Below are 18,798 nucleotides of genomic sequence, written 5' to 3'. Positions count from 1 at the left end.
TGCATCAATTTACATTCCCACTAACAGTACAAGAGAGTTCCCTTTTCTCGACACCCTGTCCAGAATTTATTGTTTGTAGACTTTGTGATGATGGCCATTCTGACAGATGTGACGTGATATCTCATTGTACTTTTTATTTGCATTTCTCTAATAATGAGTGACATTGAACATCTTTTCATGTGTTTCTTAGCCATCTGTATATCTTCTTTGGAGAAATGTCTGCTTATGTCTTTTCCCCACTTTTGATTGGGTTGTTTTTCTGGCATTGAGTTGTATGAGGCTGCTGGTATATTTTGGAAATTAATCCTTTGTCAGTTGTTTCATTTGCTATTATTTTCTCCCATTCTGAGGGTTGTTTTTTCACCTCGCTTATAGTTTTCTTTGCTGTGCAAAAGCTTTTAAGTTTAATCAGGTCCCACTTGTTTACTTTTGTTTTTATTTCTGTTACTCTAGGAGGTGGGTCATAGAGGATCTTGCTTTGATTTATGTCATCGAGTGTTCTGCCTGTTTTCCTCTAAGAGTTTTATAGTTTCTGGTCTTACACTTATGTCTTTCATCCATTTTGAGGTTATCTTTGTGTATGGTGTTAGGAAGTGTTCTAATTTCATTCATTCACATACAGCTGTCCAGTTTTCCCAGAATCATTTATGGAAGAGACTGTTTTTGTCCCATTGTATGTTCTTGCCTCCTTAGTCAAAAATAAGGTACCCATAGGTGCATCGCTTTATTTCTGGGCTTTCTATCTTGTTCCATTGGTCTGTATTTCTGTTTTTGTGCCAGTACCATACTGTCTTGATGACTGGAGTTTGTAGTATAATCTGACGTCAGAAGGTTGATTCCTCCAGCTCCATTCTTCTGTCACAAGACTGCTCTGGTGTAAAGTTAGGTTGTCTATTCAATGTTTTTCTTGAGGTAGCATTGTATTGATATAAACTTCCCTCATTGAACTGCTTTTGCTGCATCCCATAGATTTTTAGTTTTCATGTTTTCCTTGTCATTTGTTTCTAGAAATTTTTTATTTCCCTTTTGATTTCTTCAGTAACCTGTTGATTATTTAGAAATGTGTTGTTTAATCTCCATGTGTTTGTCTTTTTTACACTTTTTTTTCTTGTAATTGATATCTAGTCTCATAGCATTTGGTCAGAGAAGATGCTTGATAAGATTACAATTTTATTAAATTTACTGAGGTTTGATTTGTGGCCCACGATGTTGTCCACCCTGGAGACTGTTTCATGTGCACTTGAGAAGAAGGTGTATTCTTCTGCGTTTGGATGGAATGTCCTGAAGAGATTCATGAGATCCATTTCACTTTTTATTTATTTATTTTTTTAAGAGATACATCTCATTTAATGTATCTTTTAAGACTTGTGTTTCCCTACTAATTTTCTGTTTTGATGATCTGTCCACTGGTGTGAGTGGGATGTTAAAGTCTCCTACTATTGTTGTGTTACTATCAATTTCTCCTTTTATGTCTGTTAGTGTTTCTCTTACGTATTGAGGTGCTCCTATGTTGGGTGCCTAAATATTTACAATTGTTATGTCTTCCTCTTGGACTGATTCCTTGATTATTATGTAGTGTCCTTCCTTATTTCTTGTAAACTTCTTTATTGTAAGGTCTATTTTGTCTGATATGAGGATTGCTACTACGGCTTTCTTTTGCTTCCCATTTGCATGGAATATATTTTTCCATCCTCTCTCTTTCAGTCTATGTGCATCTTGAGGTCTGAGGTGGGTTTTTTGTAGACAGCATATATATAGGTCTTGTTTTTGCATCCATTCAGCCAGTCTGTGTCTTTTGGTTGGAGCATTTAATCTTTTTACATTTAAAGTAATTATTGATATATATGTTCCTATTTCCATTTTCTTAATTGTTTGGGGTTGATTTTGTAGATCTTTTTTTCTTCTCTTGTATTTCTTGACTACATAAGTCTCTTTAAAATTTGTTGTAAAGCTGGTTTGGTGCTGCTCAATTCTGTTAACTTTTGCTTATCTGAAAAGCTTTTGATTTCTCCATCAATTTTGAATGAGATCCTTGCTGGGTATAGTAATCTTGGTTGTAGATTTTTCCCTTTCAGTACTTTAAATATATTCTGCCATTCCCCTCTGGTCTGCAGAGATTCTGCAAAAGATCAGCTGTTAAGCCTACGGGGTTTCCCTTGTATGTTACTTGTTGCTTCTCTCTTGCTGCTTTTTCTATTCTTTCTTTGTGTTTAGTCTTTGTTAGTTTGATTAGTATGCATCTTGGCATGTTTCTCCTTGGTTTTATCTTGTATGGGACTCTTTGTGCCTCTTGGACTTGATTATTTCCTTTTCCATATTGGGGAAATTTTCAACTCTAATCTCTTCAAAAATTTTCTCACACCCTTTCTTTTTCACTTCTTCTCCTGGGACCCCTATAATTTGAAAGTTGGTGACTTTGATATTGTCCCAGAGGTCTCTGAGACTATCCTCAGTTCTTTTCATTTTTTTTTTTTTTTACTTTATTTGATTCATTTTCTGCTTCTGATATTCTACTACTGATTCCTTCTAGAGTAGTTTTCATTTCAGTAATTCTGAAATGTTTGTTTTGTTTGTCTCTCTATCTCCTGTCTTTCTTGATGTGAGACATTCTAACAGATATGATGTGATATTTTATTGTAGTTTTAATTTGCATTTCCTGGAAGATTAGTCACGTTGAGGACCTTTTTATGCACCTGTTGGCTAAAGCTATAAAATTCTTAGAAGAAACAAAGGGGAAATGTTTCATGACATTGGATTTGGCAATGATTTCTTAGATATGTCACCAAAAGTATAGGTAACATGATAAAAAATAGATGAATTAGTCTTCACTACAATTAAAAACTTTTGTGTGTCAAAAGATACTATTAACAGAATGAAAAGACAACCTATGGAAAGGGAGAAAACAGTTGAAAATCATGTATCGTTATTTTATCTAGAATATATAAAAAATCCCCCCCATATATGTGTGTATATAATATATAAAGAATTCTACATATGTAAAGAATAAAGATGTTCAACCTAACATCATTAGGGAAATGCAAATCAAAACCATAATGATGACTTCACACCACCTATGAACTAAAAAAAAAACAAACACCAAAAACCCAGAAAACAAGTGTTGGCAAAGATTTGGAGAAATTGAAACCCTGTGTATTGCTAGTAGGAATGGGAACTATGTAGCCACTATGAGAAAGAGAATATCAGTTCTTCAAAATTAAACAGAATTTCTACCTGTTTTGGCAATTCCATTTCTGGGCATATAACCAATAGAAGTGAAAGCAGGGTATTGAAGAGATATTTATTCACATACCTATGTCCACAATAGCACTATCCACAATAGCCAAAAAGTGGAAGAAATTCAAGTGTCCATCGACAGATTAATGGGTAAACAAAATATCATATATCCATAAAGTGAAATATTATTCAGCTTTTAAAAGGATGGAAATTCTGACAGATGCTATAGCATGAACCCTGAAGACATGCCAAGTGAAACAAGACAATCTCAAAGAGAAACACTTCAGACTCTTATATGACATACCTGGAGCAGTCAAGGTTTCAAGACAGAAAAGCAAAATGGTAGTTGCCAGCAGCAAGAAGGGGATGGGGAGTTAGTGCTTAATTGGTGCAGTTTCAGTTGGGGAGGATGAAAATGTTCTGGAGATGAACAGTGGTAGTGAATGCACAACACTGTAAATGTATATAGAAATGTACATTTAAAAATGGTTAAAAGCATAAATTTTGCATTATGTATATTTTATAATTAAAAAACCAATAAAATTTTCAGTTTAAAAACAAGGTAGAGCAGAACTACTAGGTTACAACAACAGCATGGACATGGGCAGAAGACAGTCAGAATTTGTGTGCTGCAGTATCTTTTTAATATTCAGAAGGAGGTTATAGATGTCGCTTAATTTTGGACTTTATAAAGTATATACACTAAAATGTTGAGCATTACCAATGAAAATAAAACGTATGATTTCCAAACGTGTCAAGGCAAAGTTCTAAGTAGAACATAACTATTATGATAGACTATATCATTTACTGGTTATTATTTATATCCTAGTAAAAGCTAAGGGAAAAATAGACACCAACTTTTAGAAAGAACAGAAGGATAAAGTTTTGACTGGGGCTTTAAACTGTACCCAAAACATTATTCCTTCAAAAATTTTCACATATGAAGATATATACGGTAGGGACACAAATTATTCTCTATGCTTTAAGTTTGAAATAAAATTTTTTGAGATTAATAACAAAATCTATTAAAAGTTGTATTAAAAAATTTTGTGATTATTCATTATCAGGAGGAAGGCCAATCTTCAAACTTGAAAGAAATAAAAGTAATCACAAAGTGTGAAAGGATGAAAAGTATATATATATATATATATATATATATATCACTCTCAAATATTCTCAAATTCTAACTAAATTCAAAAGATAAAAACTTTACCTTCAGCAGATACAATGCTAGTATATTTATATAAGAAAATATATAAAGAGAAGAAGAAACTTAATACAAAAGGTAAAGAAAATGACCAAGAAAGAATAAATTATGTCCAATCAAAATAAGGCTTTAAAATTAACATTAAAGGAACGTTCCCTTTTTATAATTTATTAGTTTATCAAGGAATTGAAAACACCCAGTCAGTCAGATGTGGTGAAAACAGAGTAATTCTACACTTTCAGTGTTTGCTTACTTTGGCACAGTCCTTCAATACAGTTCTTCCTATGTATCGTACACATAGAAAAAAACATTCTTTTTCACATTGCTGCAATTTTTCCTAAAGAACTAATCCAGAAGGAAGAAAAGAGTGACATCTAGGAAGACAGTCCTTGCTATTTACAATGTATATCGGAAGCTCCTAATTGCCCTGTAGTTACTTAATTGTGCATTCCTTTTTAATAACAATCATGAAGACTCCACAGCACCAAAGGAAAAGCTAATGAGATGTTACAAAGAAATAGCGGGAAATGCAATGGAGAAGTTAGAACAAGGTTAGAGAACGCAAAATCAGTTCTGGTCTAGGAAGACATGAATGAAACACCCTCTAGAGAGCAAAATTTAGGCTGGATACCAAAAAACTCAATAGCCATGATAAAAAAAATATTTTAAAAAGGCAAAATTAGTGTGAAAACATCCATGGTAAAACTTCAAATTTTAAGTAAAAACAGAATCTGTCTTCTCCCTTGCACTATCCTGAGCGTGGCACACGTGCCTCTGCCCAGTTCAAGCTTAAAGATCCTGGCTCTGTTTAAATTGATACGATTTTCATCAAGAGTAGTTTTGCATTGATTTTTTTTTTGCATTTATTTTTAAATAAAAAAACAAAATTGCATTAAACTGCCATTTTCTCGAATGGAAAGCTCCCTTAAATGTTGCACCCCAGGCGAGGAGCTCTACTCACCCCAGTCCCAGCCCTGTGCAAACCTTTGCTGACAAGAATGCGTTAGAGTGATAGTGGTTTTCATTTCTTGAACGTGTAAACTTTACGTGTAGTTTTAAATCCAAACTCTTAAGTGCGGTTCCCCACAGCCTTCAGCAGAGCAGTGGCCCAAACTCTGCGGCTGAGGGGGCGCATCCTGCAGGGGTTGTCGGAGGTTTAGGCAACCGCCTTAGGGCCTCACCATGAAGCGCATGTTAGCCCCTCGGGGCAAGACGTTGCCCCGGAGCTCATTGTGGAGGTTCACGTACTCATTGATAAACCTTACGTCCTCCTCGTCAGGCAAAAGATTCGCGTTCAAACCGGAACCCAGCAGTAGCAGCCAGAAGTCACATAGCCACACCTTCCAAATGCCCGTCTGCGTCAAAGGAAACCATGGGGCGTACCACTCCGCGGAGAAAGGAAGGGCCGCCATAGTCCACCTGCCGCGGACAGGCCAGTGCGCACGCGCAGGCTCGCCCCGGCGGCCTACCAGTCCACGCGGAGGGGCGGTGCAGGCAGCGGGGCCCCGCCCATCCGGGAGCGGAGGGAAAAGTATCAGCAAGAGGCAAAACAGGGAAGACTTGTGAAAACCATCTGCAGAATTAACCAGACGGCTGAGTTACGAGAGTGCAGGTTTTTCTCTAAAGTAATGTTGGCAAATATCTAGACTCGGTTTTTGACAGCAGATGATGTGTCATCCTTTATTAATGAGTCGACTACAGAGTAAATGTCAATTGCTGAGTAAATAACCTGAGTAATTTGCGACTTCTATGATACTGATGAAAATTCAGTGAAAAAAAGAAATCCTTGCTGGTTATGTTGGGATTTTAGTGCAAGATGCTCCTTTTATTTCCATCCTGGGGAAGAATATTCTCTTGTAGACCAACCTCCTCACTGAGATTTTCACAGTGTTTTAATGATCCTTTGTGGGAAACTGCAGGATAAATGAGAAGAGTGGAAAGCTCAGCAGGTAGGGGCTAGATTAGGGCTCATCGAATTCTCATAAAGTTAAAATATTTTCATTTTTTTTCTTCCGCCAGCATGTATAGACAATCTGAAGTATCAGTATCATCTCTGATAAATTGTCATGATAACCGTTGACAACACTTTTTTTTTTGTTGTTTTCATTTGTTTCAGACAAAAATGGCTAGTGTCCCAGCTATTCTTTTTAACTTCATATATTTTGCTCAAGAAAACTTGCTTTGAAGAATGTAAGTTGTAGCCATTAAAAAAAAAATTGTTTTGGGGTACACATTTACATATCATATATTGTCCTGGATAGTGTTAAGAAGATATTCGAAATCATTGACAAGGGACAGAATTTTGCCACAAAAAAAGCATTGCAGTTGCTTGACAAAAAACATCTAAAAATGCATGTGCTTGAAAAAATTATCTATGGTAGGACTTCCCTGATGGTCCAGTGGTTAAGAATCTGCCTTCCAATGCAGGGGGCACAGGTTCAATCCCTGGTCAGGGAACTAAAATCCCACATGCCTCCAGGCACCTGAAACCTGTGCTCACTAACAAGAGGAACTCCAAGCACAACAGCCAAGACCCAGCACAGCCAAAAAAAAAAAAAAAAAAGGTGTACACAATAGAAAGCAGCATAGCTCACAAGATGTTTTCATTCATGCCTTTTTTCATTAAATATATATTACCAGGTAGTGTGTTAGGTGGGTGAGAAAGGCCAATGAACAAGGCAAAAATCCTGCTTCCAAGTAGCTTACAGCCTGGAGAACTAGCAAACTGGGGTCTTTTATGCCGTGGGAGAAACACAAAGCCAAAGCGCTCTGGCATTACGCGTGGGACAGCTAACCCCCTTTTTGAGGACTAGGTAAGCCTGTGAGGGGAATGTGACATCAAGAAAGTGAAGCACACAAGATAAAGAGTGCTTTCTAAACAAAGTAAAAAGCATACAATATCCCAGGAGATCAAAAAGGCTAAAAGTGTTTTAGTAAGACCAGAGCATACTGTGGGGGTGAAGGTGGCAAGTGATGAAAGATGGAATTCCTTCATTATATTGATTCTGTTGTTAGACTATGAAAATTGCTATGTTAAAGCACAAGATAAATGGAATAATGCCGTCTTAGACTAGCAAAAAGTGTTAGACTTTAGTCCCAATGTATTAGACTTACTTTGGACACATCATTGATAGGGAAGTCACTATGTCTTAGGTAGCTCATTCCATTGCTGGACATCTTACTCATTGATTTAATACGTATTTCTTTAGGACATCTATGTGTCAGACCTACACTAGGTGTTAGAGATATAAATTATCAACAAACGAGATTCGTAGTCTATCCACTGAAGTTTTCAGTTAAAGGCTGTTGTTCAGTTGTCAAGCTGTGTCTGACTCTTTGAAACCCCATGGACTGCAGCACACCAGGCTTCCCTGTCCTTCGCTGTCTCCCAGAGTTTGCTCAAATTTAGTTAAAGGTGATACAGACAAATCATCAAATAACTGTAATACAGAGTAATAAATGCTATTTTAAAATTCATTTAAAAAATTATTTCAGAAGCTGTTTCATTTGTTCTCTATTGGGGTAAAAAATACATGACATAAAATTTAGCATTTTAATCATTTTTAGTGTAAAATTTGTGGCGATTATGTTCACAGTGTTGTTCCCAGAAATATCAGGTGCAGTTTTACATGCTCAGAAAGTATCAGCTCATTTAAATCATAAATACCTTAAGAAACACATATTATTGTTTAAAAATTTTATTGAAGTATAGTTGATTTGTAGTGTGTTTAATTTCTGCTTTAAAGCAAAGTGATTCAGTCAGAAATATTCTTTTTCATATTCTATTCCATTATGGTTTGTCACAGGATGTGGAATACAGTTCCCTGTGCTATGCAGTAGGAACTTGTTTATCCATCCTGTATGTGTTTCCTCTGCCAATCCCAGACTCCCAGGCCTTTGCTCCTACACCTGCCTCACCCTTGGCAAACACAAATCTGTTATTGTATCAGGGAGTTTGTTTTTGTTTTGTAGTATTTTAGATTCCACGTATAAGTGATATCATCTGATATTTGTCTCTCTGAAGTACTTCACTTACAGTTTGGTAATCTCTAGGTCCATTCATGTTGCTGTAAATGGCATTATTTCATTCTTTTAATGGTTGAGTAGTATTCCATTCATGTATATATATTGTGTATATATATATATATATGTATATATATATATATATAACATCTTCTTTATCCATTTATCTGTTCATGGACAGTTCGATTGAATCCATGTCTTGGCTGTTACAGATACTGCCTCTGTGAACACAGGGGTGCATATGTCTTCAAATTAAAGTTTTGTCTGGATATATGCCCAAAAGTGGGGTTGTTGATCATATTGCAATGCAATTTTTAGTTTTCTGAGGACCCTACATACTGTTTTCCATTGTAGCTGCACCAGTACACATTCCCAACAACAGTGTAAGAGGGTTCCGTTTTCTCCACACCCTCTCCACCATTTGTTATAGACTTAGTAATGATGGCCATTCCGACTGGTGTGAGGTGATACCTCCTTGCTGAGAAACAGATACTATTCTTACCTCCATTTTACAGATGGAAAAGCTGAGAAAAAGAGAAGTCATGTAATTTGTCTGAAGTCATCCAGCTCGTAAGTGTTAGAGCCGGTGTTCAAACTCAGGTGACTAACACGGGACTGCAGAGGAGGGGCACGTGGAGACGTCTGGTTTGCTTTGTGCGGAAAGAGGTCAGGTTTGCTGAAGATGTTTCGCAAATATTCAGCTTTTCAGATCTGTCAGTGAATCGGCTGGCATCATGTACTTCATACAAAAAATATTTTAAATGTGTTACATTTTAAAATTAAAAAAAAAACTTTAAATATGCACATAACACTTGAGGATTAGTCACTATTTAACATATTATGTATTAAATTATAGATTTTTCATCAGTACCAAAAATATGTTAGTTTTTTTTATAGTTTTTATTTTATTTTATTTTTCATTTATTTTTATTAGTTGGAGGCTAATTACTTCACAACATTGCAGTGGGTTTTGTCATACATTGACATGAATCAGCCATGGAGTTACATGTATTCCCCATCCCGGTCCCCTCTCCCACCTCCCTCTCCACCCGATTCCTCTGGGTCTTCCCAGTGCACCAGGCCCAAGCTCTTGTCTCATGCATCCAACCTGGGCTGGTGATCTGTTTCACTATAGATAATATACATGCTGTTCTCTCGAAACATCCCACCCTCGCCTTCTCCCACAGAGTCCAAAAGTCTGTTCTGTACATCTGTGTCTCTTTTTCTTTTTTTGCATATAGGGTTATTGTTACCATCTTTCTAAAGTCCATATATATGTGTTAGTATACTGTAATGGTCTTTATCTTTCTGGCTTACTTCACTCTGTATAATGGGTTCCAGTTTCATCCATCTCATTAGAACTGATTCAAATGAATTCCTTTTAATGGCTGAGTAATATTCCATGGTGTATATGTACCACAACTTCCTTATCCATTCGTCTGCTGATGGGCATCTAGGTTGCTTCCATGTCCTGGCTATTATAAACAGTGCTGCGATGAACATTGGGGTGCACGTGTCTCTTTCAGATCTGGTTTCCTCAGTGTGTATGCCCAGGAGTGGTATTGCTGGGTCTATGGCAGTTCTATTTCCAGTTTTTTAAGAAATCTCCACACTGTTTTCCATAGTGGCTGTACTAGTTTGCATTCCCACCAACAGTGTAAGAGGGTTCCCTTTTCTCCACACCGTCTCCAGCATTTATTGTTTGTAGACTTGTGGATAGCAGCCATCCTGACTGGCATGTAATGGTACCTCATTGTGGTTTTGATTTGCATTTCTCTGATAATGAGTGATGTTGAGCATCTTTTCATGTGTTTGTTAGCCATCTGTATGTCTTCTTTGGAGAAATGTCTGTTTAGTTCTTTGGCCCATTTTTTGACTGAGTCATTTATTTTTCTGGAATTGAGCTGCAGGAGTTGCTTGTATATTTTTGAGATTACTCCTTTGTCTGTTGCTTCATTTGCTATTATTTTCTCCCAATCTGAGGGCTGTCTTTTCACCTTACTTATAGTTTCCTTTGTTGTGCAAAAGCTTTTAAGTTTCACTAGGTCCCATTTGTTTATTTTTGCTTTTATTTCCAATATTCTGGGAGGTGGGTCATAGAGGATCCTGCTGTGACTCATGTCGGAGAGTGTTTTGCCTATGTTCTCCTCTAGAAGTTTTATAGTTTCTGGTCTTACATTTAGATCTTTAATCCATTTTGAGTTTATTTTTGTGTATGGTGTTAGAAAGTGTTCTAATTTCATTCTTTTACAAGTGGTTGACCAGTTTTCCCAGCACCACTTGTTAAAGAGGTTGTCTTTTTTCCATTGTATGTCCTTGCTTCCTTTGTCAAAGATAAGGTGTCCATAGGTTCGTGGATTTATCTCTGGGCTTTCTATTCTGTTCCATTGATCTATATTTCTGTCTTTGTGCCAGTACCATGCTGTCTTGATGACTGTGGCTTTGTAGTAGAGTCTGAAGTCAGGCAGGTTGATTCCTCCAGTTGCATTCTTCTTTCTCAAGGTTACTTTGGCTATTCGAGGTTTTTTGTATTTCCATACAAATTGTGAAATTATTTGTTCTAGTTCTGTGAAAAATACTGTTGGTAGCTTGATAGGGATTGCACTGAATCTATAGATTGCTTTGGGTAGTATAGCCATTTTGACTATATTGAGGAAACAATACCATTCACCATTGCACCAAAAAGAATAAAATACTTAGGAGTATATCTACCTAAAGAAACAAAAGACCTATACATAGAAAACTATAAAACACTGATGAAAGAAATCAAAGAGGACACAAACAGATGGAGAAACATACCGTGTTCATGGATTGGAAGAATCAATATGTTAGTTTCTCTTAAGTTTTAAGGTTTGTGACTATTGAAACATTGGAATTTTTGGCTATTCATTAGCCCTCAAATAAGTTTTTACTTTCTTAATTTTTAGAGTGATTTACACATTAAGTTTCTTGAAGGCATAAGAATTGTTGGAGGATAGAGACAGAATCATCTATTTTTTAAAAGCATTGTGAAAATTAAGTTTCACTATGTTCTCTCATTAAAGTTCTGCTGCTGGTGTACTTTTTGAATACTCATTTACTTTTCTGTTGTGTCTAACAGAGATATAGCTTTACTTAAAACATCAGGGCAATTTTAGTAAATAGATTTTAAGCACCTTGTTTATCTCTGTTGATTTGGGACTTCCTTAAGTTTTCAGTTTCTTTAGACTGTTTTTGAAATTTTAAGGAAATAATACTCTAATTCTGTATCATTTCTGATTTTGATAAAAGCTAGCAAGTTCAAAAGTACATTCTTTTAATGTATATGTAAGGAGAATGATCATGAAATAAGATTAAAGATACTAATGAGTGTGATTTTGTTCTCTGTATGAATGTTATTGGGAAATATATGGTTTTTACCTTTGACTCTTTTTCTTACTTTTTTCACTTTTCTATCAGTCCTCATTTGGTTGTTCTTTCCTATAATTCAGAAATTCAAATGATGCTAATAGTACATGAGAAGCATTACAAGAGAAAACCAAAAGGATGCTGCAAATAAAATCCAATATTCAAGAGTGGAAAGATAGACTTTATTGAAATGGAAATAAAGGACAACTGAAAATGATACTTGCTACATAAATATCAAGGGATTAAAATCACTGACATGCCATTAGGACACGTTATTGTGTGGGCTTCGTGGTAGCTCAGTCGGTAAAGAATCTGCCTGTAGTGCAGGGAACCCAAGTTCGACCACTGGTTCAGGAAGATCCCCTGGAGAAGGAAATGGCAACCCACTGCAACATTCTTGCCTGGGAAAACCCATGGACAGAGGAGCCTGGTGGGCTGCAGTCCATGGGGTCGCAAAGATTTGGGCATGACTGAGCAACTAACACTTTGGAAGAATCATTTAAAATTTCTAAGAAAACGAATAGCACCATTAGCAAAATGAAAGAAGGAGATGAACAGGCAATTGACCACCAAAAACAAACAGGCCAAAACACAAAAGAGCCAAAACTGTGTAGTGGAAATATTTGTACTGCCATCTATTCCTGTCACCTATTTGATAAGGTGATCTGTATGCAACCAGATTCCAGCATGAATTTGAGCCTCTGGAAATGTAACTTGGCTCTATCTACTGGTGAAAGTAAAAAAATTGAGTATAAACCTGGGACTATCGATATAACATTTTGACTTCTAAATTGACATTAACTCCTGTATTCTGGAGCTCAATGTTTATTTAGCATGGTTGCATGTATGCAACTCCTAGGAATCCTTCTGCTGAAGGACAGCATTGCCCAAGACGGTCTTGATAACTCTCAAAATACATACTTGTCAGTCTTGACATTGCTGTGAGAATGGTTAAATCTACTAGCAGTTCAAGAAATGAAAATTAATAGCAGAATTACTGAGAGGATTATATAAACTATTACATGTAAACCGCTAAGTGCTTGCTACATTGTAAACATTGCTTAATGTTAGTTATTACTATTATTGTTAATACTGTTAATAAAAATATATCATTTTCATTTTCACTTGTTATATGGACAAGGACTAAATTATATTTTTAACAGCGTTTCACCAGACCTAGTATGCATTCTTAATACATATTTGTAGAATTATTCTTATGATAGTGGTGTGATAGCTATTCTTATGATAGCTGGTGTGGTTTCACTCGCTACAAGGAGCAAATTCACTGTATGAAACTGCAGAGGGGTTCGTGGTGGGGTTTGACTAGGGGTAATGTCAAGTGGTGTGGAGCTTTCCTGAGGGGAAAATGAGAGTTCCTCTGTGAGGGATGATGATGGAATTTGCTTGTTTCTTTTCGTTCCAGTATGTGAACTCAGGTGAATTTAATTACAGATTCTTACCTCGTTTTAACCTAGCCAGCCATCGCCAAATAATCATATGTCTTGCCAAAAGAGCTGAGAAAATACTGCAGGTTAGTTACAGTTGTAAAGATACAAGGGCAAGCACACACCGTTGATTGTTGGACTCACCTTCCTAGCATAAATATCTCCTTAGCAGTCATTTTTGTTTATTTATTTGACCACATTGGTATCAGTTGCAACACATGGGCTCAATAGTCATGGCACATAAGCCCATATGCCCCTCAGCCTGTGGGATCCTAGCTCCCTGGCCAGGGATGGAACCCACACCCCCTGCCTTGCAAGGTGGATTCTTAACCACTGGACCACCAGGGAAGTCCTCTCTTTAGCAGTTTTTTCAAATTCACTTTTACATCATCCTTTTCAGGTTCAATTTTTGTATATTTTAAAAGACTGGATTGGGTTAAAACATATAATACTCTATTGTAAAAACACACATGATACATATAATTACATGATATATTCATACTTCTAACTCAAGCTTAGGTACATTAGCTCCTGATTTGTAAGGGAATGTCCTGGGTTTATTGTGTTTTCCTATGTCCTAGGAACCCCCTCAGTCCCAAGGAGAATCAGGAATATTAGTTACTCTACAATATTTTATTTTAATAATAGGGATACATAATCAAAAACTACAGAGACTACAGTTTAAACCATCTTTTCACCATCCTTCAAGGAGTAAGAATGGGATAAATTGGCCCAGTTAAAACTGATGAGTCTGATCACTTCTGGAAACTTCAAGCATAGCCTAGTAGGACAAAAAGATCCCCAGAATAATGCACTGTTCAAACCCTGAGTTAACTGCCTTCAGTAATTTGAAAAGACTGAGTACAGAGCTGTTTGTCCAGTAATTCCAAACTGTGAAATTGGAGGGTCACTTATGGTCACTATTAAAAGCAACATCTTCTCAGAGTAAAAGAATTAAAATGATGCCAGGCCTTTTAAGATATCCTGTCAAGAGCCTATGGTTATGATCACAAGGAAAAGATATCTTGTTGGTCCAGAAGTTTCTCTTCTTGCTAATGAGGGGAAGCCCCACTGGTAAGGCAGAGGCACTCCACCTGCCCAGACTTTGCTCACAGCTTCAGCATAGATAGAAAGCTCTATATGTAGAAATCCCATTATCTGAGAACTGCCATTACTTACAAGCTCCTGTAGCAGTGCTAATGCAATACTCCCTGACAAATATTTTTTTTCAAAATCAGAGGGTATAATTCTGTAAAATTTCATTTTTAAGTGTGGCCTGTAGAATTTCAATTCATCTACCTAAGGAAACATATGCTCCTGGATGATTAAGGAATCTAAAGAAGTAATAGAATAATTATATCAAAAATCAAAAGATATTTTAATTATCAGAAAAAGTTTAATTAAAAATCCACAAACACAACAATAAAACTGAAAAGTATACTATGTATATATATCAATTTACATTTAGCCTATTTCAAACTGCAAGGGTAATTAATTATGTACTCAAATTTTAACAATGCAATAGTTAAGCAAATAGCAATAATTTACTTTACTAACATGGTAATGATTCTCCATACCATGTTGATACTGAACAGCAGTGTGATGGTTAATGCGTGTCAGTGTGGCTAGACTATGGTGGTTGGTATTTGATCAAACACTAGTCCAGATATTGTTGCAAAGGTATTTTTTAGATGTGATTAACATTTACAGTCAGTTGACTTTAAGTAAAGCAGATTACCCTCTACAATGTGTGTGGGCTACAACCAGTTGAAGGCAGACAGATTTCCCAAAGAAGGAATTCTGCCATTAGACTGCAATCAGGTTAAAAATACATTTAAAATACATTTACATTTCAAATCATGTAAAAATACATTTACAGCATAAAAATATTATGATTTTTAATATTTATAGCTGAGGGAAGTTGGTGGTTGCTTTAGTTGAGAAGAAAAAGATCTAGATCATTTATTTAGTACATAGAAGTCAACAATTCAACATAAGTGACTTAAAAAATGGAATTAATTGAATAATCTGGTTTCTTTTTTTTTTTTTTTTTTGGTCTTCAGACAAAAAAATGCCAGAATGTATCAGTTTTTTGGTTTGTAGAGATGTTGTTAATTATACTACAGATAATTTTGTACAGGACTTTAAAAGGTATACCTGCATCCTGTTATGTATACAGGGTACATTTAAAAATAAAATCTCCTAAAAGAGATTAAAATTTCCTAATTCTTCCTTTTTGAGTTTAACTGTTCTCATCATTTTCCCCAACCATTGACTATGACCATAATATAACATTACAGGCTATTTGAAACTTTCCTTAATAACATTTTGTTTCTGAATAACGAGGGAACTCTTAAGAGAACTACTGGCATTTAAGGAAAATACCTACTATCTGAAATGTTTAATTCTTTAAGTGTACTCTAACTAAAAGACCATCTAGAATATTAGAGAACAAGACTCTTGATACATGTAAAATAATTTTTAAGTTACTTAAGTTTTGCTTTGTTTTATTGCTACCCTTCTATATTATAGTACATCTTTTGAATTAAAAACACATTAAATTTAGATAACAGATAAAGCATTTAGAAGCCTTAGTAATTAAACAGGTAAGAGTTACAGTTAACCATAATCTATTTCTTTATTGTCATGTCAGAGAATTTCCCTTGTACATAAAAGACATTTAAAATATTGTCAGAAGGACAGAAATTAGGTACAATGGATTACATGCTATCAGTTGACGTGTCCCTGCTGGGTTCCAACTTGGATATCCTGTTGGATATAAAAACAATATTTAAGAGCTCAGTTTAGTTTCAAGGAGAGGAAGTAATTGAATAAATACTGAAAGATTTTGATACGTACTATGATGTTTATCACGTTCTTTATTACCTAAAATAGAAAAAAAAATTACACGTTAAACTCATTCATTTGCTTTTCTGGCTTTTTGAATAAGATAGTCAACTTAGAAAGTTTAGCTTGGTTTTTTTCATTTAAGAAAACTGAAGCCTCCTCTGCAAATCCCATAGTACTTAAAAATCTGTATGATGCTCCCTGCCAACAATGTCATGTCAACAAATATTTCAAGAACATCTCACATATTGAAGGCAAAAGGCCTGAAACAGACAAAAGTATATACAGTAGTTAACTTTATTTTTGACACTGCCATATCCATTTAAAGTCCCAGAAAAATACTATATTTCCTTCATATTGAGGATTTGGGTATGAGGATTCTGCAATTTATTATGTTTGTTTATTTCATTTATTTTTATTCATTTATTCATGTTTGTGTGTCTACTATGTATTAAGCATGACTCTAGGCTTTGGATATAATGGTTATTAGGAAAAAGTAAAGTTCTTTTCCTTATAGAAGTATCAGGGGAGAAAATCTATCATCAACTTTAAAATTGAATAAATGAATATAGGAGATTAAAATATACCATCAGAGAAAATGATTAGTATGATAAAAAGGGTCAAGAGATAGAAAATAATGAGGAACTTAGTTATGGTCATAGCTAAAATTTATTGAGAGCCTACTTGATTTTGGGAAGATCCCCTGGAGGAGGGCATGGCAACCTACTCCAGTGTTCTTGCCTGGAGAATCCCATGGACAGAGCAGCCTGACTGGCCACAGTCCAGAGGGTCACAAAGAGTTGGACACGACTGAAGCAATTTAGCATGCATGCACTTTATTTTGGTCCCAAATCACTCTGTATGGTTTATCATATTTAATCCTCATCTGATTCCAAGGTCTATACATTTAACCATTATGCTGTATGTTTGCCCCTCAAAAAGGAAGTAAAAAAAGATAGAAATTGACTTTCTATAGAAATTGATCAATAGAAGTCAAAAGTCATAGGACTTAATAAGTGGAACACAACAGAATTAGCAAAGTTAAAAATAGAATGTTATTAAAATGGATAAAACAAAAATGTGTGAAACCCCTCAAAACCTGAGTATCATAACATTTAAAGAAGTTAAGTTAGTAAACATCTGTAAACACACACACACAACAAAATAGTTTTACAGAAAATTTCTCCCAGTCAAAAATAAATAATGAGAATCTTACACAAACTGTAACCAAAATATTAACAGAAGTATTGTTCCCAACTTTCAACTTCTTTTATGAGGCTACTACAAACTTGAAGTCAAAATCATATGAGGAGATATGGAGATGGAAATTATAAGCCAGTCATAATTCTGAAATTAAATCCAAAAACTATAAGTAAAACATTAACAAGAATTTAACCTTCTATGAGGGAAACTTGGGAGCTCCCTGATAGCTCAGTTGGTAAAGAATCTGGCTGCAATGCAGGTTCTATTCCTGGGTTGGGAAGATCCACTGGAGAAGGGATAGGCTACCCACTCCAGTGTTCTTGGGCTTCCCTTGTGGCTCAGCTGGTAAAGAATCTGCCTGCAATGTGGGAGACCTGTGTTCGATCCCTGATTTGGGAAGATCCCATGGAGAAGAGAACAGTGAAAGAGGAGAGTGCAAAAGTTGGCTTAAAGCTCAACATTCAGAAAACTAAGTTCATGGCATCCGGTCCCATCACTTCATGGCAAATAGATGGAGAAACAGTGGAAATAGTGGCAGACTTTATTTTGGGGGGCTCCAAAATCACTGCAGATGGTGACTGCAGCCATGCAATTTAAAGAGACTTACTCCTTGGAAGAAAATTTATTACCAACCTAGACAGCATATTAAAAAGCAGAGACATTACTTTGTCAGCAAGGTCTGTCTAGTCAAGGCTATGGTTTTTCCAGTACTCATGTATGGATGTGAGAGTTGGACTGTGAAGAAAGCTGAGCGCTGAAGAATTGATGCTTTGGAACTATGGTGTTGGAGAAGATTCTTGAGAGTCCCTTGAACTGCAAGGTGAGCCAACCAGTCAATACTAAAGGAAATCAATCCTGAATATTCATTGGAAGGACTGATGTTGACGCTGAAACTCCGATAGTTTGGACACCTGCTGTGAAAAGCTGACTCATTTGAAAAGTCCCTGATGCCGGGAAAGATTGTAGGTGAGGGGAGAAGGGGACCACAGAGGATGAGATGGTTGGATGGCATCACTCACTCAATGGACATGAGTTTGAGTAAACTCCAGGAGTTGGTGATGGACAGGGAGGCCTGGCTTGCTGCAGTCCATGGGGTCCCAGAGAGTCGGACGTGACTGAGTGACTGAACTGAACTAAACTTAAAAATTCTATTTGTAACATCAACACATATAGATCACCAGGCAATCTAACTTGAGATGTAAGACCTTACTGAGAAAATTTCAAAGTGTAAAAGATATATAAATGAAAAGTGAAAGTTTCTCAGTGGTGTCTGACTTTTTGTGACCCCATGGGCTGTAGACCATCAGGCTCCTCTGTCCGTGGAATTCTCCAGGCAAGAATACTGGAGTGGGTTTCCAGCCTCTTCTACGGGCCATCTTCCTGACCCAGGGATTGAACTCAGGTCTCCTGCATTAAGGCAGAACTTTTTATGTGTGGGCCACTAGGGGAGCC

General features: G+C 36.1%; 2 protein-coding genes across 2 annotated transcripts in view; both read right to left on the bottom strand.

The window, feature by feature from the left end:
- Nucleotides 1–5,877, bottom strand: part of GLIPR1L2 (GLIPR1 like 2) — a 33,127-nt gene extending 27,250 nt beyond the window's left edge. Inside the window, exon 1 of the mRNA XM_020871890.2 lies at nt 5,623–5,877. Within this exon, the coding sequence (XP_020727549.2) occupies nt 5,623–5,853 (231 nt within the window). The 5' untranslated portion in view covers nt 5,854–5,877. The remainder of the gene's footprint in view (nt 1–5,622) is intronic.
- Nucleotides 5,878–15,915: 10,038 nt separating this feature from the next.
- Nucleotides 15,916–18,798, bottom strand: part of GLIPR1L1 (GLIPR1 like 1) — a 31,612-nt gene continuing 28,729 nt past the window's right edge. The window contains exons 5-6 of the mRNA XM_070454220.1: nt 16,156–16,182; nt 15,916–16,065 (exon numbers count right to left, since the gene is read on the bottom strand). Coding sequence (XP_070310321.1) covers nt 15,977–16,065; nt 16,156–16,182 — 116 coding nt within the window. The 3' untranslated portion in view covers nt 15,916–15,976. The remainder of the gene's footprint in view (nt 16,066–16,155; nt 16,183–18,798) is intronic.

This window comes from Odocoileus virginianus, chromosome 24 (genome assembly GCF_023699985.2).
Source record: "Odocoileus virginianus isolate 20LAN1187 ecotype Illinois chromosome 24, Ovbor_1.2, whole genome shotgun sequence".
NCBI lineage: Eukaryota > Metazoa > Chordata > Mammalia > Artiodactyla > Cervidae > Odocoileus > Odocoileus virginianus.
This window is presented reverse-complemented; position numbering and strand designations above follow the sequence as displayed.